We start from the raw sequence: 23,036 nt of genomic DNA, 5'->3' as shown, positions 1-23,036 counted from the left end.
TTTATTCCCCTTAGCAGTGTGGAGTATGGCGTGTAGATAAGTGGGGGGAAAAAAATCCTCATTTAAATGCATGAAACTCTGAGGCACTGACACAACAAAATGTGAAAAACATTCAAGGCAGTGTAGACTTTCTATAGGCACTGTGTGTGTATATATATGTTGAAAGGAGATGATATTTATTATACACAATGTTGAGGTGAGCAAAACAAAGAGACACACAAAACCAAATAAAAGCTTAAATCCTTGTAAAGCCCACTTAACTTGAGAACAGATCCCTCTCTAAACAGATAACTAATAAAACACACTCAGCAATCAAATCCACAAATCCATTTTCAAGTCTCAGTTCATAAACACAGTTAATTTTCCAGTAGATCATCCTCTTTTCTTGCATTCAGTCTCTCAATTTCTCCCACTGTCTCCCACAACATCTCCCAGGGCTTCTGGGAAAAGCAGTGCTCTTCAAGGCGTCCATTTTGTGCCCCTGAAACACAACGCATACACGCACACGCACACGCACACACGCATTATACTGCCTCTAAAACTATAGGGAAATGTATGTAATGAAGACAATCAGTGCATGTGTGTGTATAAAAAGACAAGAAGCTAATTGGAGAACATTTAATAGTTTAATAATAAGCTGCTGTATACATTCAGTGATTATTCCGATTTTCATGTTGCCATAAGCTGTTGGTGAGACCTGCAAACATTCAGCTACAAGTTCTATTTCATTGTATGCATTGTTCTTTTTCAAGTGTGTTTCTCATTGCAAAGCAACTGAAAACCCACAAAACAAGTACTGCTTTTTACCGTACATTTTCTTTTTTCTGTATTAAAGTAATTGTTCAAACTTAAGCATATCCATCCCTCCCAATATTACACAACATGTTTGTTTATTGTTGTCCCCACCAACCACTGTTTATTATCATACAGGGCTGATTATTCCTTTACTTGTTGGGAAAAAATGATCCAAAGAGACTGGAATAGCACAGCCGTAGAATGTTTTATAATTCAGGTCTTTAATTTCTGAATTGTATTTTCCTCTGTCCTCTTACACTGGTTACAGTACCTCTTAGACTGTCTTCTGGAGGCAGAACGCTCTCCCAAGCTGTGAGGACCTTAAAGCTATGCATTAGTACCACAGAACAGAACCTTGGATAAATTACATAGAAACAAATCAGCTTAGAAATGTGTGGAACCATTTTCCCAGCTCACAAAGCTAGTTTTGAACTTTTATTGTTTACTTAAATATTAAGGTTGAACAATCCCCTCCAATATCTTTTTCTTCTTTTTTTTTTTTTTTAGTTTTGCATCTTCTTTTTGGTTTCTTTTTCTATCTCACGCTAAGCTCATTTTAACGGATACACTACTGTAGGTGCTGAATTATATTTTTAAAAACGTTTTTTTTTTCTATTTGCCCACACAGCTCACAGAAACTTGATGGCACGAGAACTGACCAATAAGAAACTCTTTTACAACAAGGTAGACTGCAAGTCAACAGTTGCCAGGGGTAACATAGTAAACAGAAGTCCAAGTTCAATTTTAAAATTAAAATAATTATAATCATAATAAAATCAAAATGAACAAACAAAAGAGCCTGTTAATTCAAGTATAACTTACTAATAAAATAACTATACAGCATTAAATTTCTCATAATACATGTTTAAATTATTTATAAAATATATTTTGGCATATATGTCTTTTTTTCTTTTTTGTGTTTGTGTAACAAAACGCTACTTTAGCTTCAGTTGAACACCAATGTTTATTTATTCAGGTTTTTTTTTTCTTTTTTCTTTTTTTTGAAAGGAAACATTAAAGGGATTGTCACATAACAACTGGTTATTAAAAATAATAATAAACCCTATACAGAGCTTCACATACAGCAAGACATGTGAGTGATGATCCCTTTTATATCCTAGCCCCATACTCAGAATTTCTGGAATTTCATACTGGAGAATGAAGTTCTAGTTAATTGTACTCCATCGTGTCCAGATTCATCCGTGAATAGGGACAGGAGACTCGTAATAAATTAGTCTTTGCATCTCCATTTAGTTTGAGGGATCTGTTCGTTACTATTTTCCAGTTTTCAGTGGACATCAGCTGATAGTAAGTGTTCAGTTAACTTCATCAGAGCAAACAAAATATTTTAAAAAATACTGTAAAGACCACGCACAGCGTTGTGACTGTGAGAGAGGCTGGAATGTCTTCAGGGAAACATTGAGGGAGACTTTTCAGAAGAATGGAAACTTTGGGGCAAAATGAGAACAAAATAGCCAAGAAAGGCTTTTCTTCTTTTTTCTTTTTCTTTGTTTTTAATAATACTAAAGAGCAACCTAGGCAGCAGTAACTTGGAAAATACAACTAAAAAATAATAAAATAAAAATATGTAAATATTTGTTTTTGTCCGTTCTCACACAAAAAGGTCTCCTGGAACAAAAATACAATGAACTGGCAGCATGGAAAAAAACAACTAAGAACAAAAAGGCAATATCAAAAATCAATTAAAAAAATAAATAAAAAAGGCATGATTATGCTTGTATCCATTTTCACAGGAGTTTCAACTCTTCAGTTGTCTATCACCCCCTTTAAAAATTTAGGAGGATGGGGTTTGGCATGTTACACAGTAACCAACAGCCCTACGAGTCCCTCTCTTGTGGACAGTGAACAACAACAATACAAAAGCTAGAAGGACAAATCCTGACCGACCCCTTCTTTTCCCTAGACATCCAGCTCAGCTTAGCTGATCCTTTATGGAGTTGATCCTCTTCTGGGATTCACCTTCCTCAGGTATGCAGTAGTAGTTTATTTTATGTTTCCGTACATGTGTATACATATTTCTTGATCTCCGGATTCCCCCACCCCCCCTTCTTTTTAAAGAACAATGTCCTTCAGCCGTTTACCACCAGGGGAGTCTTTATCTCTGCTGTCGTGGAAGAGCTGGTTGATTTCCCGCACCGCCGGTTCACTGTCCTTCCCCTCGGGCTGCCGCAGCAGGCTGTGGTTTGCAATCCTCTCAGCGTCGCGGCAGTGCAGGGTGTTGTAGGACGCGGGGGGCTTGGAGCAGAGTGGGCTCTTTAAGTGCACAGGAGAGGTGATGGGGCTCACTGCCTCCCGACCGTTCCCAGCCTCCCGGATGGCCCCATTGACCTTGGGGCTGCAGAGGGGCGGCTCAACTGTCCTTTTCAATTTCATCTCGCCCCGCTCCACATCCTGCCCATGCTCTGAGCCATCCTTGCCGAAGGTGGCAAAAGTCCTTTTGGTGCCACAGTCCTCATAGTGCGGGACATCCACTGTGGGTGCCTCTATGGAGAGGGCAATGACATTGCGACCGTGCTCTGGAGACTTGGCACGAGCTGGCATGGGCACTCTTGGCATCCAGCATCGGTCTGAGTGGCCAAGGATGCGACACTCATCCTGGCAGTGAAAGCTTTCACCGGGATCTGCAGAGATATAGAGAGAGGGAGAGAGACAGGAAAAGAAACGTTAGATCTCTACCCTACCTTTTAAATGTCACTTTTCCTGGCAGATTATAAAACATAATTTGCTTTCTTATTCTTAGACAAGCTATGGCTCAAGTCCTATCTCCATGCAGCCTCATCTTATTGAGTGTGCATTTGACTTCGTATGACAGGAAAGAGAAAACAAACAAAACAACAACAACAAAAACACAGCAAGGCGCTCTGTATCAACCAATTAAAGATGGATTGTTAAATCAAAAAGTCCATTTCCGCCTGAGCATAATTGGGTTTTTGCAGCAAGACGCGATGAAAGCCAGTGCTTAAGCAATGAAATCACATACTTCAATGTAAAAAAATAAATACAAAAAATAGGCTTTTTTCTTGCTTATTTCCTCTTATGTGGTGTATGGCAGGGTTATAAATATGTAATGATGTTTTAACACTGTTGTGAAAAAAGATTTGTCTGAATCTGTATTACTGCACGCAGTCATCTTTTTGTTGTGTCTGCAGAAGGACCTTCAAGCAGATTTCACATCATTATACAATATAAAGCCATGCTCTTATGCTCGAGTTGAAGAGTCTTTTTCTCTTTCTTCTCCATTATTAAACACAACTGCATTTCGTAATTTTCAAGTCAGTTCTCTTTTAATACTGCACCAGGAATTCTATAACAAACAGCTGTCTTTGCATTCCATAAATATTTCATTATTGGCCATCTGGATAGCTAACCTTTCTATCGCTGGGACATTTGAGTATGTTTTTCCATGAACACATAGCTGGGTCACTTTCGCGAATGGATAGATAGACACGCAAAGGCATAAGTGTGTACAGGTGACTCTTGCGTGTTCTGGAGATGTGAATTCAGACAGCGTGGTAGCATTCCACTGTCACACACTGTGTAGTTGCACCTGTGATTACAGGAATCATCATTGTTCAAATGAGGTGAGCAAACAGGTGAAAAACAATACTTGTGATGAAATGTGTAGCTCTTAGGGAAACAGAGTTGCTTAATTTGTTTCTTAGAGTAAATATAGCTCCTTGGGCTCATGGGATCTGGTGTGCATCTATATAATTGTTGAGAAAGATCACCTATTAGGTTTGGGCAAGACAAAACTTTTGTAAAAGATCATTATTATTATTATTTGTGACTTACATGTGTTTTCAAACAATAACATACAATGTTCTAATTATACACAGTACATATTTTGTGATGACATATTTTTGTGTGCTCTAGTTTTTCTTGATTCATGCAGTTCTTCAAGATGTGTCCCTGGATTTTACAGCTTCCCAAGAAAAATTAATCTGTTTTTTCCTGATAAAATCAAAGTAATATTTTCTGCAGTTCTAAAACCCATAACATTATATTGAAAAGAATTAACCTTGAAAATCCCAATAATGTTGTATCGGACCATAAAATCTTTCCTATCTTGCCGCCCAAGGAATGGGTAACCAAAATGCTCTGCTTATTGTAAAGCAAACTGTCTGAACTAGTACATGTAACCAAAAGCAAAGATAGTCAATTATACTTGCTACTTTCTTTACGTCTGGGCTCTTTGAACTAGGGATAAAGCTTGTATGTTATGTTTTTTAGATCAAATCCCACATGTGCAACACCACAGCAGTTCCTTTAATACATCCTCCTCAACAGGCCCAAGGTCACTGAGAGAGCTTGTGGGGAGAGTGTCATTGACCCAAATGTGCATTTATATCTGGCATTCCAAACTTGACAGATCACCCAATTAAAGTCACTAATTATCCTTTTTTTTTTTTTTTTTTTTTGCTTTTCCTATTCTGAGAGGCATGTCGGCTTTCTGTCATGGATCAATATTTAAAGATCGAAAGTGGGCTCAACTCCATGGCATTCCGGTGGCATGGTTGCCAGCACTGTCTTCCTTAAACTGTGATCTGATGAGACTGACTGACAGATTGCAGGTTTAGAGCCATTTTAACACTCGGATGTCAGATAGCATTTAAGGAGCCGGGCCTGGGCACATGGCGAGAGCAGCAAAACTGTAGGAAGCATATCAGAAATGCTTAGGCCAGGAGTCTGGGATCTAGGGATCTTTGTTAATGTTTTATGAAAGGCTGCACTGTGGATTTCTTATACCTCAGGGAAAAGTGGCTGCATTTAAATATCAGTTGGGGTTTAACCTTTTAGAGACTGAAGCTGACCACAAAACTCCCACACCAACACACACACACACGCTAACCATGACAAAGGGCTTATCCTTCCCATTATTTACATTTCTTTACAAACTTTGCCATGCGAAAACGAAGGTGCCACCAGTCCCGTCGGAAAACAAGAGCGAGAAATAATAAATAAAAACTGTACCACACTGCAGAAAGTGGCTCAAATTTACTCTGTAATTACCAGACCCCGAGAACACACACAAGACCACATCTTGAAAGAGCTTTTCATTACCGATTGTCAATTTTGTCACCATGGCAACAAAAGTAAGCCACGACATTACAGAACCCCCCCCCAACACACACACACACACACACACACACGCACACGCATGCTTAGAGGCTAGGCTAGTACACCTGCTGAAGAGATTCTTCTCAAGAATTCCAATGAAAGTAAGATTCTTTAGGTCTCAGTCAGATGGATTTATCAGTATCCGGTTGTTCAATATTAGGTGCTTTTAATGGATTCCTATCGAAAATTAGATCTTGGCTGGTCTTTAAAAAAAAAATGCTTACAAATGCAGAGTTACGCTCTGAATCACACTTCTACACACTGGGTTGAACACTTGTACCTTATGAATAACTGACTTTTTCTTCTTCTCCTTCCGAAAGTGAAGGCTGTATTAAGAACAGTTGGGGGTCTCCCAGGGAGCAATTTAGCAGTAAATGACATTGCTCTGAAAGCAAATCGTCATTAATTTAGCAGCTCTCTCATCTCGCCTCTGTGTGTGTCACAGATGTGAGGGCTCAAAAGTCTGACACAAAAAAATAAAATCATAAAACAATATCAAATAAAACGACAGTCCATGGACAAAAAAACCTGAAATCCTCTTCCTGTCTTTCGAAAGTCATGAATTTAATGCTAACAAACTAAGTAATTAAACGCTTAGCAAAACTGATGCATGAATTGGGCAAGCTGTAGCGCTACAGAAGGCACAGGCACCTCCAGCTGTGATTGCCTATTGAAAAGCAGCAGGAAAAAAGCTTGCCAATCAGGTCTAGAAACAGACATTAAGTACAGTATGTAGTTCTTTATTAGTGGAAAGATTTTCTATACAGTATTTAATATCTAATTACTGATTAAAACCCATTGGGAATTACATACTGCTTGAATAAAGTGCTTTTTAATGTTGTGAATTAAAAATAAAAATAAAATAACATTTTAAAAAGAAAAAAACTCCTGAGACACTAACTCCCTAGGCACTGCTGACAAGGACACAATTTCACAGTTTAATCAGAATCGGAGTTCAAAGAATTCTTAGTCATTAGGGAGGATGTGATATATATATATATATATATATATATATACACACACACACACACACACTATAGGCAAAATCTTCAAATGCACTTAGAATGCATTATGATAGACCTTGTTTTGAAATGTACCCTGTTCTTTATTCGTAGATACTTGAAATTACACCGTACTCACTGCACTAAGATCAATTCAAAACCATCAATTGTCAGGTGCCTTATAAAATGTATTGCCTCCTGCTTCCCTGCTTTGAACTTCCTTCACTCTTGTGTCTATATTGAAATTATAATATCAAACCGCACTGGCTGGAAACACTATCGATGCAAGAAGCCAAGACTTTTATGACCATTTATGTGTCAATGTAGCTCTTAGGAAGAGTCATCAGAAAAATGTGCCATTCATCTTCAAAGTCTTGCTTGCACATAATTGAAATCTTTACAAATCCTCAGTGATTTAATGCTCACTTTTTTATTTTTTTGTTAATGTACCAAAGCAACAAATTAGTAGAGGACTGGGGTTGGAATCCCAAAACATGACAAGGATAACGGTTTATTTGAAGAAAAGATTCTGAAACTTGGAGCCCCTGCCAGGCTTTCAGTCTGTTGGCAGGGGTCGATTTTCTGCCTCGTCAGCTCTGGAAAACAGACATCGCTTTCCCTCCAAAAGCTGAAAATGATGAGGTTCAAATGGTTCTGTAATACTACAGGAAGGGTGAATTCAGCTTGAGCCCAAAACTGAGAGAGAAGCTTTATTTGTTAAGGCCGGGGCCACTGTCAAAGCTCAGGGAGACTTTACACAAATAAGTAGAACAAATACTTAGGGAACCTATGAAGCACAGTGGGGATTCTCCCTGTATATGGAACAAAGTACATAAATGTATTTTATTGGATGACAGAACTACTTTATTTGACAATGGGGGGAACAATACTGTGCATTTGCAGCTTTGGTCTGTTTTAATGAGTGTGGTTATGGTTTTTATCATTTAAAAAAAGTTTTACTGTGACAAAGGTCTGTTGAGTAGAATAAAATACCTAGGTAGACTAAAGACCAAACAGGACTACCACAGAGAGGTTGCTGGAAAACTGAAGATAGGTCTTTTTTTGTTCCTCGGCAGCCTCAGGGGAGTTTAAAACACAGACGCTGATGCAGCGCCTAAACGGTGGCAGATCGTTTTGTAAGATTGACAAAAAGTATATTAGATCCCTTTTTTAATTGCAACTGCGTCACTCTTCATAAAAAATAAACACAATCATACATAAAGTGACAGTAAATCAGTATAAGTAAGAGATGGATGGATGGAAAACAGGAACACTCAGACATGTCTCACTCGGGTCAGGCTCTTACACTCCCATGCAGACGGCGTCTCTTGTTATGTACTGTAATGGCCAACAGGATACCTCCTGAGTTCCCGTGGGCATACAGCAGTGGCAGAAATAGCCCGGCCATCTTTTCTTTTATTGGCACCTAGAGAGAGGCACCGAAATGAACTCAGAGGCTGCTCATTCTTTGTCTGCCTGTTTATTTGGCTAACAAAGGGTATTCGTCTGCAATTGCCTAGCTCTGCACTTTTAAACAAGGCCCCAAACTGCTTACAATGAGCAAAAATCCTGGAGCTAATAGGATCCCTAGATCACTGGCTAGCTGGCCAAGAGGAAAACATTGTCCCTGCTCCTGTGACACGTCGAAACATTTGAGATGCTGCTGGCTTTATTTTAAGGGCCTTGTCATCAATACAATTCATGTATATTAAAATGTTCCAGGTAGTTTAATGAAATAAACATTGTGGCCAAGGTTAACTGAAACACCTATAACAAATATCTCACATTGCATGTCTAGGATAGTGCTCCAAACAGTAAAGTAGCATAAGATCTCCATGTACCTTTAAATCTGCTAGGACTGTCTGGTACTATATTAAAAAAATAAAAAATAACACTGCAGCTGTCTGATTTAAAGTGTCCTGCTTTATTAAATGGATGCAGCCAGAGAAAGCAAGCTGTTAATGTTTGTTTATGACTTATAACTTGATATATTGGTAGTTCTCTCAATTAAGCACTTTATTCCTTTAGTTTTAGTTCTTTATTTCTTATTCGTTTTCTCTAGCAATATAATCATTACAATATATTTGGAGGTAGATGGGTGTGTCATCAATGCCTTTGGTTTCTTAACCTCTTTTATAAGATGCTGGTTAAATTCCCTTCCTTACAGTTATATCAGATCAGACTCTGTCCTTGTTTCTCATATAGTCTTTGGCATTATTGTGAAGGCGTTGTCATTAACCTTTAAATACACTTTTCTGTGGAATTCATGTTAAATTAATCATTGATCATTTTATGTCATATGTCTGTGAAACACTAATACTCCTAATGGACTTTCACATGCAGATGTCACCAAACTTACAGTGTGTGTATTAAATCTCCCATTAAAAACACCACACCGTGACAAGTAAAGAATTGAAAAGAGCCATTCAATGTCAGTCCAGCATAAAGGTCAAGCTCAGTGTCCTTCCTCCATTTCTAAAAGGAAGTCCAGTCCCATTAGGAAAGGGATCGGCTGAGTAACTTCTGCTTGAACCCGCCTGGGAGCATCCAAATGGCTGCTGTCATCCCAAGTTTGCAATCCTGTTTTCCTGCCATAAATCACATGGAAGTGGAGTCCTGTGAGACTTTCAAATGTAGTGTTATGATCTTGTTTCTACTAAAAGTGGAAGCACTTACATAACCAAGACCCAATCGAACCCCACACCTCTCCCCACTGTATCTCCTGTATCTCATTCTGTCCTCAATATCTCTGTCCAACCATCTCCATATTAATGCTTTTCCTAAATTACTCAAAAACATCTTTACGGTTCACCAGTCAGACAACCTCCATGCCCTTCTCACAGATATTAATTATTAACAAAATTACAGTAATCCGGCAGTCCTGTGAACGATGTCTTACAGATGGTAAATCAAGGGTTTTTCGGCTACTTATATTTCATGGTTTTAGTACCAGTCAATTTATCAGGAAGTGAATCATGATCGGTACTCTTGAGCTGTGGTGAGTGTATCTGACAGCTAGTCACTGCAATGAGACCGCGCTAGAGTTGTTTAAAAAAATATTATAAATAGGCAGGGTTAATAATATCTCCGGTCAACAGTATGGTCTTTTTTTTGTTTGTCTGTTTATTAATTATTGTAAAAGCCTCCCAGTGATGCATGCCAACGTTGGTGTACATGCACCTCAGACGATAAGTAGTGAGGCTCAGTAAAAGAATGAGTTAATAAAGTCATGTTGACAAACAATGCAGTCACTTTAAATTGGTACAAACAGCATCTGTTTAACGGCCGTGTAACTGCACCAAAAAGCATTTGCAGTGTTATTTTATAAATCATGCTGTCATCCCAGAAATCCTATACAGTTCAATAGAACAACTGCAACCAAACATACTGCATGATGCGCTGACAGTGAACGTGCTGTTATGATCCACAAGCTTATCAAGGCTTTGTCCTTTATTATTTCAATTATTTCAGATATTTATTTATTGCTTTTTAATTTTTTCTGCACAGCTGTTGACATACTCAAAGATTAATATATTAAAGCAGCTTGGACAAGTCTCGGCTATAAAGCAGGGTTGAGTGAAAATGTTATGCTATTGTAGTACTTTTTACATTTAATACTGAATAAAATACTTTTTTCAACTTGAAAGGCTGAGAAGAGTATTGTGGCTTTAGACCAACTGATATCTGAATATTAAAATTGCCAGTGGATAGCCAGCAATACACATTTAACTATGCTTAGATAGGATAATATATACCAGCATTGGCAGATGCAATAAATGGCTTATCTGCAATAAAAGTCTTAACTGGACAATCGTCCCCTGGTGAAATGTAACGCTTTGCTAAATAACCTGATAAAATAAATAGGCAATTAACGCTACGAGTTAGAAAATAATGAAAGCCAATCCAGTCTGGACCTCTAAGAGGGCTGAAGGATTGCAATATATCAATGCCATGCAGAAAACATGAAGCTGAGAGGAAAGCAAAGGGGTCTCTGGAGATGAGCATGGCAGGGATAACACTGACTGCTGCCACACTTAAAGACAGCAACCATATTGAAGGGGATCTTTAATTTACAATGAGCCACAAACCACTGTTTCAGGGGGTCAAGAGAAGCTTGTGAGGCACATAATAAAAGCCAAGGCTGCATGATTTATTTCTCTAAGTCTCTGTCTTTGAAATCCCAGATGCTCCTCATTAAATCTCAAAGAAAAAGAGAGGTATCACCCTGTGTATCCCAGGGGAACCCCAGGAATTAACCTGACTCACTGCCCACCCTTTGTTCTGTGAAGGAATTGGAGATTCAGAAACATACAAACATGCCCTCTCTCTCTCTGACACACACACACTGACATATATGCACACACATCCACATACATATTCCTCTCTTTCCTTTAGGAAATCTTCATATAAATTGTAACAAATGTTATGTGCAGTGTTTAAGCTTGACTGAGTTATCTAGCTAATATACTGCTAAACCCTGTAGTCTGTAAAGAGCAGAAGGGATAAAGCAGACAGTAAACTGTATCTTAGAGGGAAAGTGCATGGGTCTGGGGCTTGGGGGAGGACACAATACTCACTGGTTGGCTCTTAAGAACTGGATGAAAGCATGAAATAATTTGGGAGAAGCAGATAAATTCAATTCATTAAACTTCTGTCTAATCCCCTTTAAGCTTGGTTAGGAGTTTACCCATTGTACCCATGGTTTACCTGTTACAATTTATTTGTTTTCTTTAATAATCACCCAACCACAACAAATGTTTAAAATCTAGTGGAAACATTAAATAGGATGTATGAAAAACCTCTTCCAGTATCTCAAGCACTAGCTGTAGAAGTTTAAGTTGTTTTAAAAAAGGGTTAATTGATGTATTTCACATATCACAGGTAACTGGCCTCAGGAGCAAGGAAGGCGACCTATTTTCATTCTCAAGGGGCAATGGGTATCCAAAATGTGATATGAATCAATGATAAACACACAATCTAAGCTTTTTTTTTTTTTTTTTTGGTCGACATTCTCATCCAATTCTCATCACAGCGCTCACACGTGGGAAAAGGGATTCAACAGGATTAAAAAGGAGGAAAAAGGTCAAGCTGCCTAATACACGCACCTACAGGCTGCCCTTCAGATTAAAAACCACCTGCCAAATGATAACGATATAAATTCACTGGGAGTAATCACCATAGTCCTAATCTGTATGGAATTATAAAGGAGAAATTTTGAGGGTGGGAGATCTTGTCTCCCAAAACATTATACTGGATTGTGTTTCACTTGAATAGTACATGTACACGCACAGAAAAGAGGTCAACCTGACAAGTATAAATAATGACATTATGTGACCTCTCCAGTGCACTTCACACCTGTTTGAGGGCTATTGATGGAACCATCCACAAAGCAGTATTAAGTTAATTCACTAACTACACTGACTTGGCTGAGAGAAGATTTTATTTCTACTCATGGGCGACCTAAAATAAATGAATAGCAGTCAGTTGTGCTAGTTGATGCAAAATAAATATAAAGATTAAGGGAATTGCATGAGGGAAACCAAGATCATTGATGGAAAGCTGGGATGCCATCACTGTGCTGGATTGAGTTTGCAAACCAGCATTTGGGAAAAGTAACAAGTGAGAAATGTAAAATATTTATAAATTGATATTTATTTAAGTTCCTGACACAATTCAATGCCTCTCTGTATCAAGACAAGCTCTTGTTTCTCATTGAAAGTCTTTGTTTTTGTTTTTGTTTGTATGCAGCACATCATGTTAACTTATGTGAAACACTGCTATAAAGGACAGATGTTGGTACATGTGAAACTTTAATATTTAAATTAGCGGACTAGGGATTGGAATATGCCACAATATGACTACAACTGAAAAAAGCGTCAATTATATAGTTGATTTGTTTAATTTGTATTGTCAATTGTTCTGTGTATATCTTCTTAAACTGGAAAAATAAAATGTGAATTACCTAAATTTACTCCAACAATCCTCATTCCAGCACCAGAGAGATGCAAAAACATACAATGACTTGCTTCAAATTGTGCAATGCAAGACAATCTACTTCAATAGTGCAAGGCCAACTGCACAAATAGCACAACTTAGACATCAGATGGGAGGACTGATGCGCCTCCTGCTGACTTCAAACCCACCCTAACCTAGGGGCACACAGGCCTTCAGGTAGAATCCAGGCCACAGTCAGCTAATACTATTGCGGACTACAGCAAACTGTGGAACACAAATTAATACTTAAAGCTGAGTGACAGGAGGGCAGTGTGACTGTTGAGTGAATCAGTGTGGCTCAGCAGTTACAGCTGAAGTACTGAGCGACCCTGCCTCCAACTAACCATCTTTCCCATAATGCCTGAGTCATGTCAACTTGCTGTTTGTTTTGCAGTGTAGAAATGTCATAAAAGTGGGTTAAAAAGAGAGAAAAAAGAAAGAAAGAAATGGTCTTTATTCTGCAGAAATAACTTTGAATACCCAAGTGTATAGCTGCCTGAGACCAGAAATAAACCCACCTGGACATCTCAGGAAACCTAAGCTCAACAAATCAATGCGGTCTTCCTCGGGACAGCTGGGTCCTGGAAGAGAGCTGTGTGCTCAGCTGGAATACTGAGATCTCTAGACTTTATTTCCCAACAAGATGTTCCCTGCTTGACTATAACTGTTACATAATTAATGTAATGTGAGTTGTCATTCAGGCATATACATTTGTGTCAGTGTGGACTATATATTTTATATTTTAACTCGTTACTAAGGCAGGCATACACTTTCCTTTTTTTTTTTTTTTTTTTTTTTCTCCAATTTTTCTTTTTTCTCTTTGTCTTTAACAATTTGTAGAAGTAGGGCAATGAATGATGTTAAAATGAAGCCCACAACCCATGCATGCAGAAGCATTTTAACATTGATGCCTCAAGGGAAGGCAGAACCGCGGTGCCCAGTGTCAGTTCTGGCACTCCGCTTGATCTCGACATCGCAGCTGTTCTGGGCAGAGACACACAAAAGTAGCAGACCTGTCCTACAGAGACTGCAATGCGAGTCAGTGGTGACAATATGAAAGAGCTCCATTATCCCCCCACTTGGTTGACATCTTTAACCTCAGTGCTACAGCTGCAACAAAAAAAAAACTCTCAGTTCTGCTTAAGGGCGTTTTTGCTTTTGTTGTTTTTTGTGGAGCCAGTCAACCTGCATTTAAAGCCCTAATCAACCATCATTAGCTAATGTAGGAACCTCGTTATAAGGAGTTTAAGTATTTTTAAGTCGGTAAACATAAGATGTTTTTTTCACTTTGTGTTGTGCCGGGAAAAAATTAAAACATGCAATTTTAATATGCACTTTGCCTTAATGTTTATTGTTTTGTTTATATTTTGCTGTTATTAATCAATTAAGTAAAATGTTTTAGGAAGAAAATAAATCTTAATACAAATTGTAATGTTCTTATGCTTGCTCTTTGCAGGTGAGGTGGCAACTTGGTGCTGCTCTGATTTATTAAAGTATTTTAATACTTTGCTGCTTGTTTCTTTAAAACTTGCAATGGTCTAGGTAGTGTTTATAATGCATTTTATTTGACCTAGAAACCAATTTAAAGTTATATTATATCGTGTGGTGAAACGTGTCGTCATGTGTATGCGATTCCTGGCTTGCTCATATCAGACTGTAATCAGCAACGACAGACAGAGCAATAAACTGATAGATCCGTGAATCCTGCTTGTGTTGTGTCTCTGAGGAAGCCGCCCGGAGAGGAAGTCCTATAGATTACACGCACACACCAGAATGGCAACGCAGAGGACGGCATAAGAAGTTACACCTGTTTAATCAAACAAAACAAGTATATGGAGATTATCTTGAAATAAACCAATAAAATGTAATTTGTTAAATGTGGGTTTTTTTTTAAGAGAAGGACTGATTTAAAGTTAGGCAATTCTACCTTTAATTTGTTTATAAAACCAGTACAAATACAAGACTATGGATATGGATTATCATACAACATAGTAGCCTATATGTTTATTTACTTCTATTTGTGGACCACAAAAAATATGTAATATCTGCAATCTGATGGAGTAGGTTAGACTGTTATTAGAAAAAGTTATTAGAAAAAATGTACCCGCTTCTACCAAATGCACCCTTCATATAATGAACAATTGGTATTTAGTGTGAGAATTGTATTAAATTTCAACAAGCCAAGTACTTTGCAATGTTAAGCGATCCCACACAAAGATGTTCCCTTTTGTTAAAACATAACAGTGCACCACATTCCAGTTGTTCATGTTCTCAGCTCAGATCTCTAACGCCTTTCAAATGAGGTTTGTACGCTTTTTCCTGCAGCTCCCTCCAACAGAAATAAAGAGGGCAAATGTGTGTTCCATATGTATTATTATAATTATTGTCAAGACATTGCCAAAGGTTGCATGGAAGATCCTGGGAATTGCTATGAAACTAGCGTGTTTGAGCCCATAACCTCACCGCCTTATACATACGAAACACTGCTCCTTGGCCTTCACTTCAAGCAATGCACAGGCCTTAAAAAGTGGCACAACACCAAGAGAAACAAAAAACCTTAAACAACAGCAGCCCCTGGCAGATAGGAGTAAGATTAAATAACCAGTTTTTTGTTTTAAAGAGTATTATATTTTTGTTTTCATTTAACAAAATAAAAGGTACATTTCTGTGTGCTGGTTGTAACCGGATATCCAAGTCTCATTCCCAAATTTTTGGCCACATACTGGGCCATGACATTTATTGCCCTTATCTGTAGCATAAGGAAAGTTATGTCTCTTGAGAGCTCAGCCATGACAGTGTGTGCCTGGGGGGGGTTTCTCTTCTTGGCAATGAAATACCCTCTGCACCAGGCAGGAAATACCCCCTTACGGAGGAGGGGCAGGGGGCAAAACCACCTCGAGGGGGCATATGTCAATAATAGGCTGCAGAATATAATGGTTTAAAGCTCTGTGAATTTGTAGCTGCTGTTTATCTGCTGTTATGCCCTAGGCTTCAGATAATGCTTTTCAAAGGGATTTTCAGTTGAGAGCTTTGCTTGGTGCTCAGGAGAAAATAGATGATTAATAATAAGAGCAATAAAATCAGTAATGATATCAAATTAGCTTATGCTTCACATATGCCTACTATGTTATTTATCAAGTCTTTATGTAAATTGTGTTCTTTTACAGGTCGGTGCACCTATTGTGTAGTAATACCTGTAATGCAATGAATTCTCAAAAGTAAACTGACATTAAGTTAATAAACTTCCCACTGAGAAATTTCCTGTTTCGTACGTATGAGGGAAACATTCATGCTGATTAATTATAATATTTATTGATTTATTTAGGCAGCAATTCCCATCAATATTATATATTTTATTATTATTATTATTATTATTATTATTATTATTATTATTCTGAGGTCCATCCACTGTCCATTCTAGATACAGCAGGAAAGCAGAGCCCTTATTAAAAACCTCATATTGGAGCATTTCTGTATGCAGTAAAACTTAACAGCCACCCTGTTCCATTACTTTTAATTTTCTTTTTAAGGGGTTGAGGGGGAGGAAATCTCAGACCATAAAGGTTAATAGGCTGCCTAGAGGGTAATGCATCTGAATGCCATTCTTTCAGTAATGGCAGCTCTCACAGCAACAACATAGTTAAAAAAAAAAAAAAAAAAAAAAAAAGAAACTCCAATCATAGGCACTGTATCTCCTTTTGGTGTAAGATTGCTTAAAATGAGTGGGGGAAATTACCTATGAACCTTTGCTGGAGCAAGGACAGTAGAGTAGAGAGAGAGAAAAGTGTTGCATTGTCCAGATCAAAATAGACATAAGATCTCCAGTTTACGGTTTTAAATCTGCTGCTGCTTCATCCGATTTTCAGAATTCATCATGTTAGCACCGTAATCTTAGTCGGCAAAACCGGAGATTGAAAAGATAGAGTGAACATGTAATGCAAGTTTGACCCAACTGGACTTAGAGCTTCATATGATCCTGTATTTTCATGAGCTTAGAGAGATACAGGGGTGGCAACAATTGCAATTATTTCTGGTTTATGGCTAATGATTGAACATGCTTTTTCTTTAAGAAAGATCTCAATTAAAAATAAATGTCTAAAAAATGTAGCTGAATATACATGAGCCTGGTAAGATATGGAAATGGCATCTGCCCAGGGTAGTAACCTTTTGCAGCTCGTAACTGCCTTAATTATAGCACAAAGGCAAGACCTATTAATAGGCAACTGGCTTTATTATACTGAATTTCAATACATTTTATTGTTGTGTGGGGAAAGGTGGAACAGATGAAGTGAGAGTCCTGGCTGGACTGCCAAAACCAATCCAAATGCAGCAACAAAAGGGAAAGTAGCACTGCTCAGTCAGAAAATGAAGAAGAGCCACACTGTCTGCTGTTTCACGTTAACCCAGAGAACAGGATTTCTAAAAAGCATATAATTACGATCTGTAGATGTAGAAAAAGGAATCAGACTTCCCAGCTGCAGTGATAAATGTAGGATTGCATTGCTTTAAAAACATGCTGCTGACAATGTCCATGCTGGAAGACAGCTTTTCCTCAAGCAGCACTGAATATATGCTTAATTTTTCACTTCTGAAAAAGGCTCTATGCAGAATATTATTATGCTATAGTGTTATTTATTTTCATAGAATCCTTATAATGCTTGCTTAAAAGTATAATATCATATAAATGAATAATGGAAGAAATGCTTAAAGAATATAAAGTTATAGAATATTCTCTTTCTAATTACCGATATGATATCTGCACACATTTAAAGGAATAATAAAGTCAAATATGTCCTTAATCCCAGTGTGATTACTTCCAAACTGAAAGTCAAAACGTCTTGATCCACTTGCTGTTTATAATTACATGTACAAACAAATGCCAGAGAGGAAAAATAGCATTTCTATAGATATGTGATATTTGAATAAGTGTACCCTGTTTTATTTTATTCCACACTGGACACTGCAGCTTTAAAGTGGATACAGTGGATATGCTACACCTACAGCTTGGCCCAAATTCAACCTGTATTCTTAGGTAATTAACTTATTGTGGTACGCTCTATTTTGGTATTCATTAAATTGGAAATTTCTCTTGAGTTTTTGACTCTGATTTACCTTTTCAATTTATGCATGCCCACTATTTACTTAATTAATCTACCTACTATAAATAATACACATAATGCCTCTAATCTCACCTCTGAGTCAACACTGTCCCTCACTTTTGGCAAAACATCAGCTCTCTACCTCCCACCATTGACTCAGCAGAATCTAGTAATATCACATTCTAAAACTTAAAAATAAAAATAAAGGAAAAGCAGGGGAGGGGGGAACAATGTTGCTTAACTTTTTTTTTGCTTTTAGTAGAGCTTTTACACAGCCAGGCCGTGATTATGAGAGTTAATTCACTCTGAAACGAGAGAGCCTGCTGGAGTTAATGGAATTTCGCTGCGGATTTCTGTGGGAAGCCTGCCAGACAGTCTCAGCCCCAGAGGGATCCCTATCTTGTGTCAGTTATCCCGGGATCTGAGTAATGAGAGCCTAGACCAGGCAAAAATGAGCCATCCGTGCTCACACTGCTCCTTGGTGAGACCTTCTGGTGGCACAGGCCCAGGCAACCACAGGTTTAGCTCGCCGTGCTGCATGCAATTGTCTCAGGCCAACTGCAGTGAACTGAAGTGGCTTTGTTAAAGTAGGTGGTGATCTGCGATTTTCTGACCCGCTGAAAAGGCTGCTGTATTTCGCGGTTGAGGCTTTGGAGCTCAGATCTCATAGATGCATAGCGAAAGGTCCTTAAAATAATTAGGAGATTGGATTTAAGCCAAGACTATTTAATGCTGCTGATAAAAGCTTTGGTGTACTGAACTTTTTCTATTTACCCTAAACTATCAATGCATTGACAGGTTGTGGTCTACTATTACGCATGAAGAGCTCCAAATCCCCTGTCCTGTCCCTGGCCTTTGGTCTCCCTGGACTCAGAAACTGCCGACGTGCAACCTCCTTTGGTGACCTAGGCAGTTGTGTAGTCTGCAGGGGGTATGTGTCTGAGTGGAGGTGTCTGTGAGGGAGTTCACACCACCAGAGGGATCAGACAGGCAGGCAGAGGGTGGCAAGGAGCAGAGAGCTGAGACGGAGAGCCGCCTTCTGCAGACCCAGCAAGCAACTTGCACCCCGTGTCACACTCCAATCAATCCACGCAGTTAATAAGCCCTACAACAGGCTGTATGGCTGGAGCTGCCACCAGGCAGCTCCGATTACAAGCAGTGTGTCTCTCTCCAGCTTCCCCCCCACCTCCACTCCATCTCTCCTTCTCTGTTTTTCCCTCTCTCATTAACCTTTTAACAGGTTCCTCACAATGCAGCCACAGCACACCCAGATCTCTCTCTCCTCGGAGACAGCTTGAATCAAAAAGTGAGGAGCTCAGGGATGCCTTTCTTTCCTTATTTTTCTTTATTTCTCTCTCAAACCTCCCCAATGATCATCGGCTTTCAACCTCCCTTATTATGTTACATATGGACTTGATCCGAAAATGTTCCCATCTGGCATGAATAATACAGTTATATATTTTCTGCAAGCCATTGCAATTCATGAGATTGTCTGAAGGGATTATTTACACACCTTGATTTAAAAGCGAGATGGATAAGGGTTGAAATTTCAGATTCAGATTCAAATTTTCATTTTCTTCACACTGAAAACTCGTATTCACTTGAAACCTTTTTGGGGTTACAACAGTGTAATTCTAAGTACAGGAATAATGAACTATTCGTCTATATTTTTCCCTACTCTAACCAATGAATGAATTACTATTGGAAAAAAATGAAACCAGTATTAAACCCTCTCATCTCAGAGTGAATTTACAGACAATACCCTCTCAAAAACAACTTGTGTTCACATCAGGTAGGGGTTCAGCTTTTTTTGAAGGCCTGAGGGTTTCCTAGTTTCTGATCCACTTTATTTAATGGAGCTAATTCATCTTCCCAGGTCTTAAACTGATAGATATTTAAAGATACCTGCAGAATAAACAACACAAGACAGTAGCCCTAGGGTACAAAACAAATCGAGTATACAGATAAACAGGAGAACAAAACAAAACAAAAGATGTTCAAAAAGACAACAAAGCACCATAGGAATTTGTAAAGCATTTCATGGCTTTTGACGTAACAATGTAATATACAATTTTAATTCTGCAATGATTAAATAATCAAACTACAGGGAAAAAAGGAACCCAATTGACAATGCCTCTATAAAAGCAGGTCAAACATTGCCCTAACCTGACAGCAAATTCCAATATCAGTGATATAAATCTGCTCCTACAAAGGTTTTTAATAAAAATGTATTCCCGCGTCCGTCTTTCTTATTCTGACCCCAGTTCTGAAGGTGGCAATCAAATACAGAAAATCAGCATTCTGAGGGAACAGGGGAAAAAAACTGCTCTCAAAAAGGATGAAATTAAATAGATATAAAACTGCCCTTACTTTAACAGCACAATCACCACTCAACTACCAGTCACAGCCTTAGTACATCATTAAAAGTACAACAAAAGAACTGCTAAAAATAATACATCTGTACGCAGGCTTTTGTGAAATGCAATAAGTCATAAAATTGGATACCATTTTTTAATTTCTCTTTTAATTTGCTTGTTTGTGTATCAATGAATTTGAAAAGCAATGATTTCCAACTACTATATTATAAGACAATATATCATTGTGTATCTCATGGCACAGTTTGCCTGCCTTCTTTCCTTTTCTTCTTCCCTCTCCACGCTACAGTATTCTAAGAACAGAATTTCACATCTGACTAAGCAAATCAACATAAAAATGGATAATCTCAATATCTAGTTTTTAATTAAAAAGATCAGAAGACGACGGGTGAAAGGATTTTATTTCAACAGAGCGCTGTAAAAAGAGTTTGATGTTTAATTCAAATGCATGTTTATTACAAACATCTAGATCTTGTTATGCACTCCTGGGATATTTGAGAATGAGAGGAAAGATGCATACCTGTCAACAAAACTATCTTCTTTTTTTCCCCTCTCTTCCTTGGAACCTCTTTGCCATTCTTCCACTACACTGCCACACATCCTGTTGCCGTCCTAATTTTGCAGCCATTAAAAAAGTATGTATACACACATATATAATCCTATATTATATCTTGGGTGTGTGGTGTTGAAGAAACATGTTATTTCTTAAGCATGAGGTGAAGGAATGCAAATGTCATTGAGTATGTATGTATTTGAAATGTTTGTGTTTTCACAATAAAAAAACATATTAGAATCAATTAACAGCAGTAAGTGCACTGGTGACCTTAACAGTAATGGCCTGCGATATACAAGCTCGGGGCATCTGAGCAATGCTAGCCTGTTGGCCCATTTCTTAAGAAACACACCCATCGGGAGCAGAAGGAGTCTGGGCAGGGGAAGGATGATGATTAAAAAGCTCACAGGGGCAGAGAATAAAAAGCGATGAATTACAAACGAGTAGTGCAGGCCCCAGCTGGTGCTAATTGAGCTCCTGAGGGTCTCCCAGGCTCCTGTGCCGGAGTGGAAAGAAAGAGGGAAAGTTCCTGTGACAGCGCGGGTGGAGTTCTGACAGAATAGAACTGACAAGGATTTTTTTTTTTCTCAGTGTCCCCCTCCCCCAACCGAGGGGTCTGATGGGGGAAAATGGAAGAAAAAAAACATATCAAAAGCGCTGGAATGTCAGAGCACTCAGGACACCTGCTGTGTGTATTCATTTGAGGCCTGGAGACAGTGGTCAGTCCATAAACAGGGTCTTTGTGCACACCGTTACAGAAATCTGAGCTCAGACCTATAAAGGCACGCTGACTGGCCATCTTTTGGGCGACCATACTAAACCATCCCAATACTCCAGAAAGAGTTCAAATAACTAGAATGGAGATAATTCATCGCTTTAATGCATCAGGGCCTGTGGTAGTTCTGCCATAGCCCTCGATTTGGTAGTGTTCTTTGAGTGCAAAGGGAAATAACAATTCTGAGCTCCATTACTAGTTGATAAGCATTTAATGGTGAGAGCCCATCACCAAAATAAAAAGGATGGAGTGCTTTAGTTTGCATTCTGGCATGTTTGAGTTGAACTGATATTTTCTGGCAGTTATCAGCAAACTCAAATGAAATATTAATCGCTTTAACTCACTTAATTGGGCCAAAGTGGCAAGATCTTTCTAAGATTGGCCTCATATTACTTCTTGTTCCCCCCATCTGCACCAAGCAGATCAGCGTGATTGACACTACTATACTTCCATCAGTGAGCTAAGGAACCTTTGAAAATAGTAGTATTTTAATATACTTTCAGGGATGTCATGAACAAATAGAATCTAGTTTAAAACCCAGCTTCAAAACCATTCGTTATCATTGTGTCTTTATCATTTACTGTCTCATTTTATTTGTGTCAGGGATGTAGTTCTGTGATGTCCTTGGAGATTTTTGTTCGCAACCTAGGGTCAGTGCATTTGCTTCTACAGTATGCTCCATAAATACTTTTTTTTCCTTTCTCTCCTTTTTAAGAACTGCTGTTTACCTGGGACTCGGCTAGGCTCCTGTTTGCATGGCTGGCAGCAGAATTGATAAAACACACTGCCTGAAGGGATAAGTCACTTAATGAACTCAAAACATACAGTTCATGAGCTCACAGCCTCCTAAAGAAATGAGACCAAAACCCATCCTTGCCCTCGAGGTATTTTGTTATCCCTTCCAGCACAGAAAAACTCTTGATTACAATGCGCTGGAACGCTAAAACAAATCTCCCCAAGGTCTCTGGACAGCTAGATAGGGTGAAAATATGCTTTTAGTCACTCTGGCTCCCTGCCTTTGTTTTTACAATCTCATAGACTCACCTCTAGGTGAAGAGGTCGTAGATACTATAATGTTGCCTTGAGCTACAGTCCCTGAACACTCTCGCAGTGTCCCAACTGGATGTCTGCTCTGCAGCGACAGAGCTGCCAGAGACTCTAGACACTACTCTCTTAAAAAAAAACCTGTAGGGGATAAACCAAAGAAAGAAACAAACAAAATGGAGACATGCTAAAGAGTTGTGCATGTTTTGTAAAAGATAAGGAGTGGACTCAAAGAGTTTCATGGGTCCTTCACATGTATTA

The 23,036-nt window shown here is 38.5% G+C and overlaps 1 protein-coding gene across 4 annotated transcripts in view; it reads right to left on the bottom strand.

Annotated features, from left to right (window-relative positions):
• Window positions 1-604: 604 nt before the first annotated feature.
• Window positions 605-23,036, bottom strand: part of pcdh19 (protocadherin 19) — a 61,113-nt gene continuing 38,681 nt past the window's right edge. For all 4 annotated transcript variants that reach the window (XM_066715006.1, XM_066715007.1, XM_066715004.1 and 1 more), the window contains exon 5: window positions 605-3,437. In XM_066715006.1, the coding sequence (XP_066571103.1) occupies window positions 2,869-3,437 (569 nt within the window). In that variant the 3' untranslated portion in view covers window positions 605-2,868. The remainder of the gene's footprint in view (window positions 3,438-23,036) is intronic.

This window comes from Amia ocellicauda, chromosome 10, assembly GCF_036373705.1.
Source record: "Amia ocellicauda isolate fAmiCal2 chromosome 10, fAmiCal2.hap1, whole genome shotgun sequence".
NCBI lineage: Eukaryota > Metazoa > Chordata > Actinopteri > Amiiformes > Amiidae > Amia > Amia ocellicauda.
The sequence above is the reverse complement of the archived record's forward strand: the minus strand, read 5'-3'. Positions and strand labels throughout refer to the sequence as shown.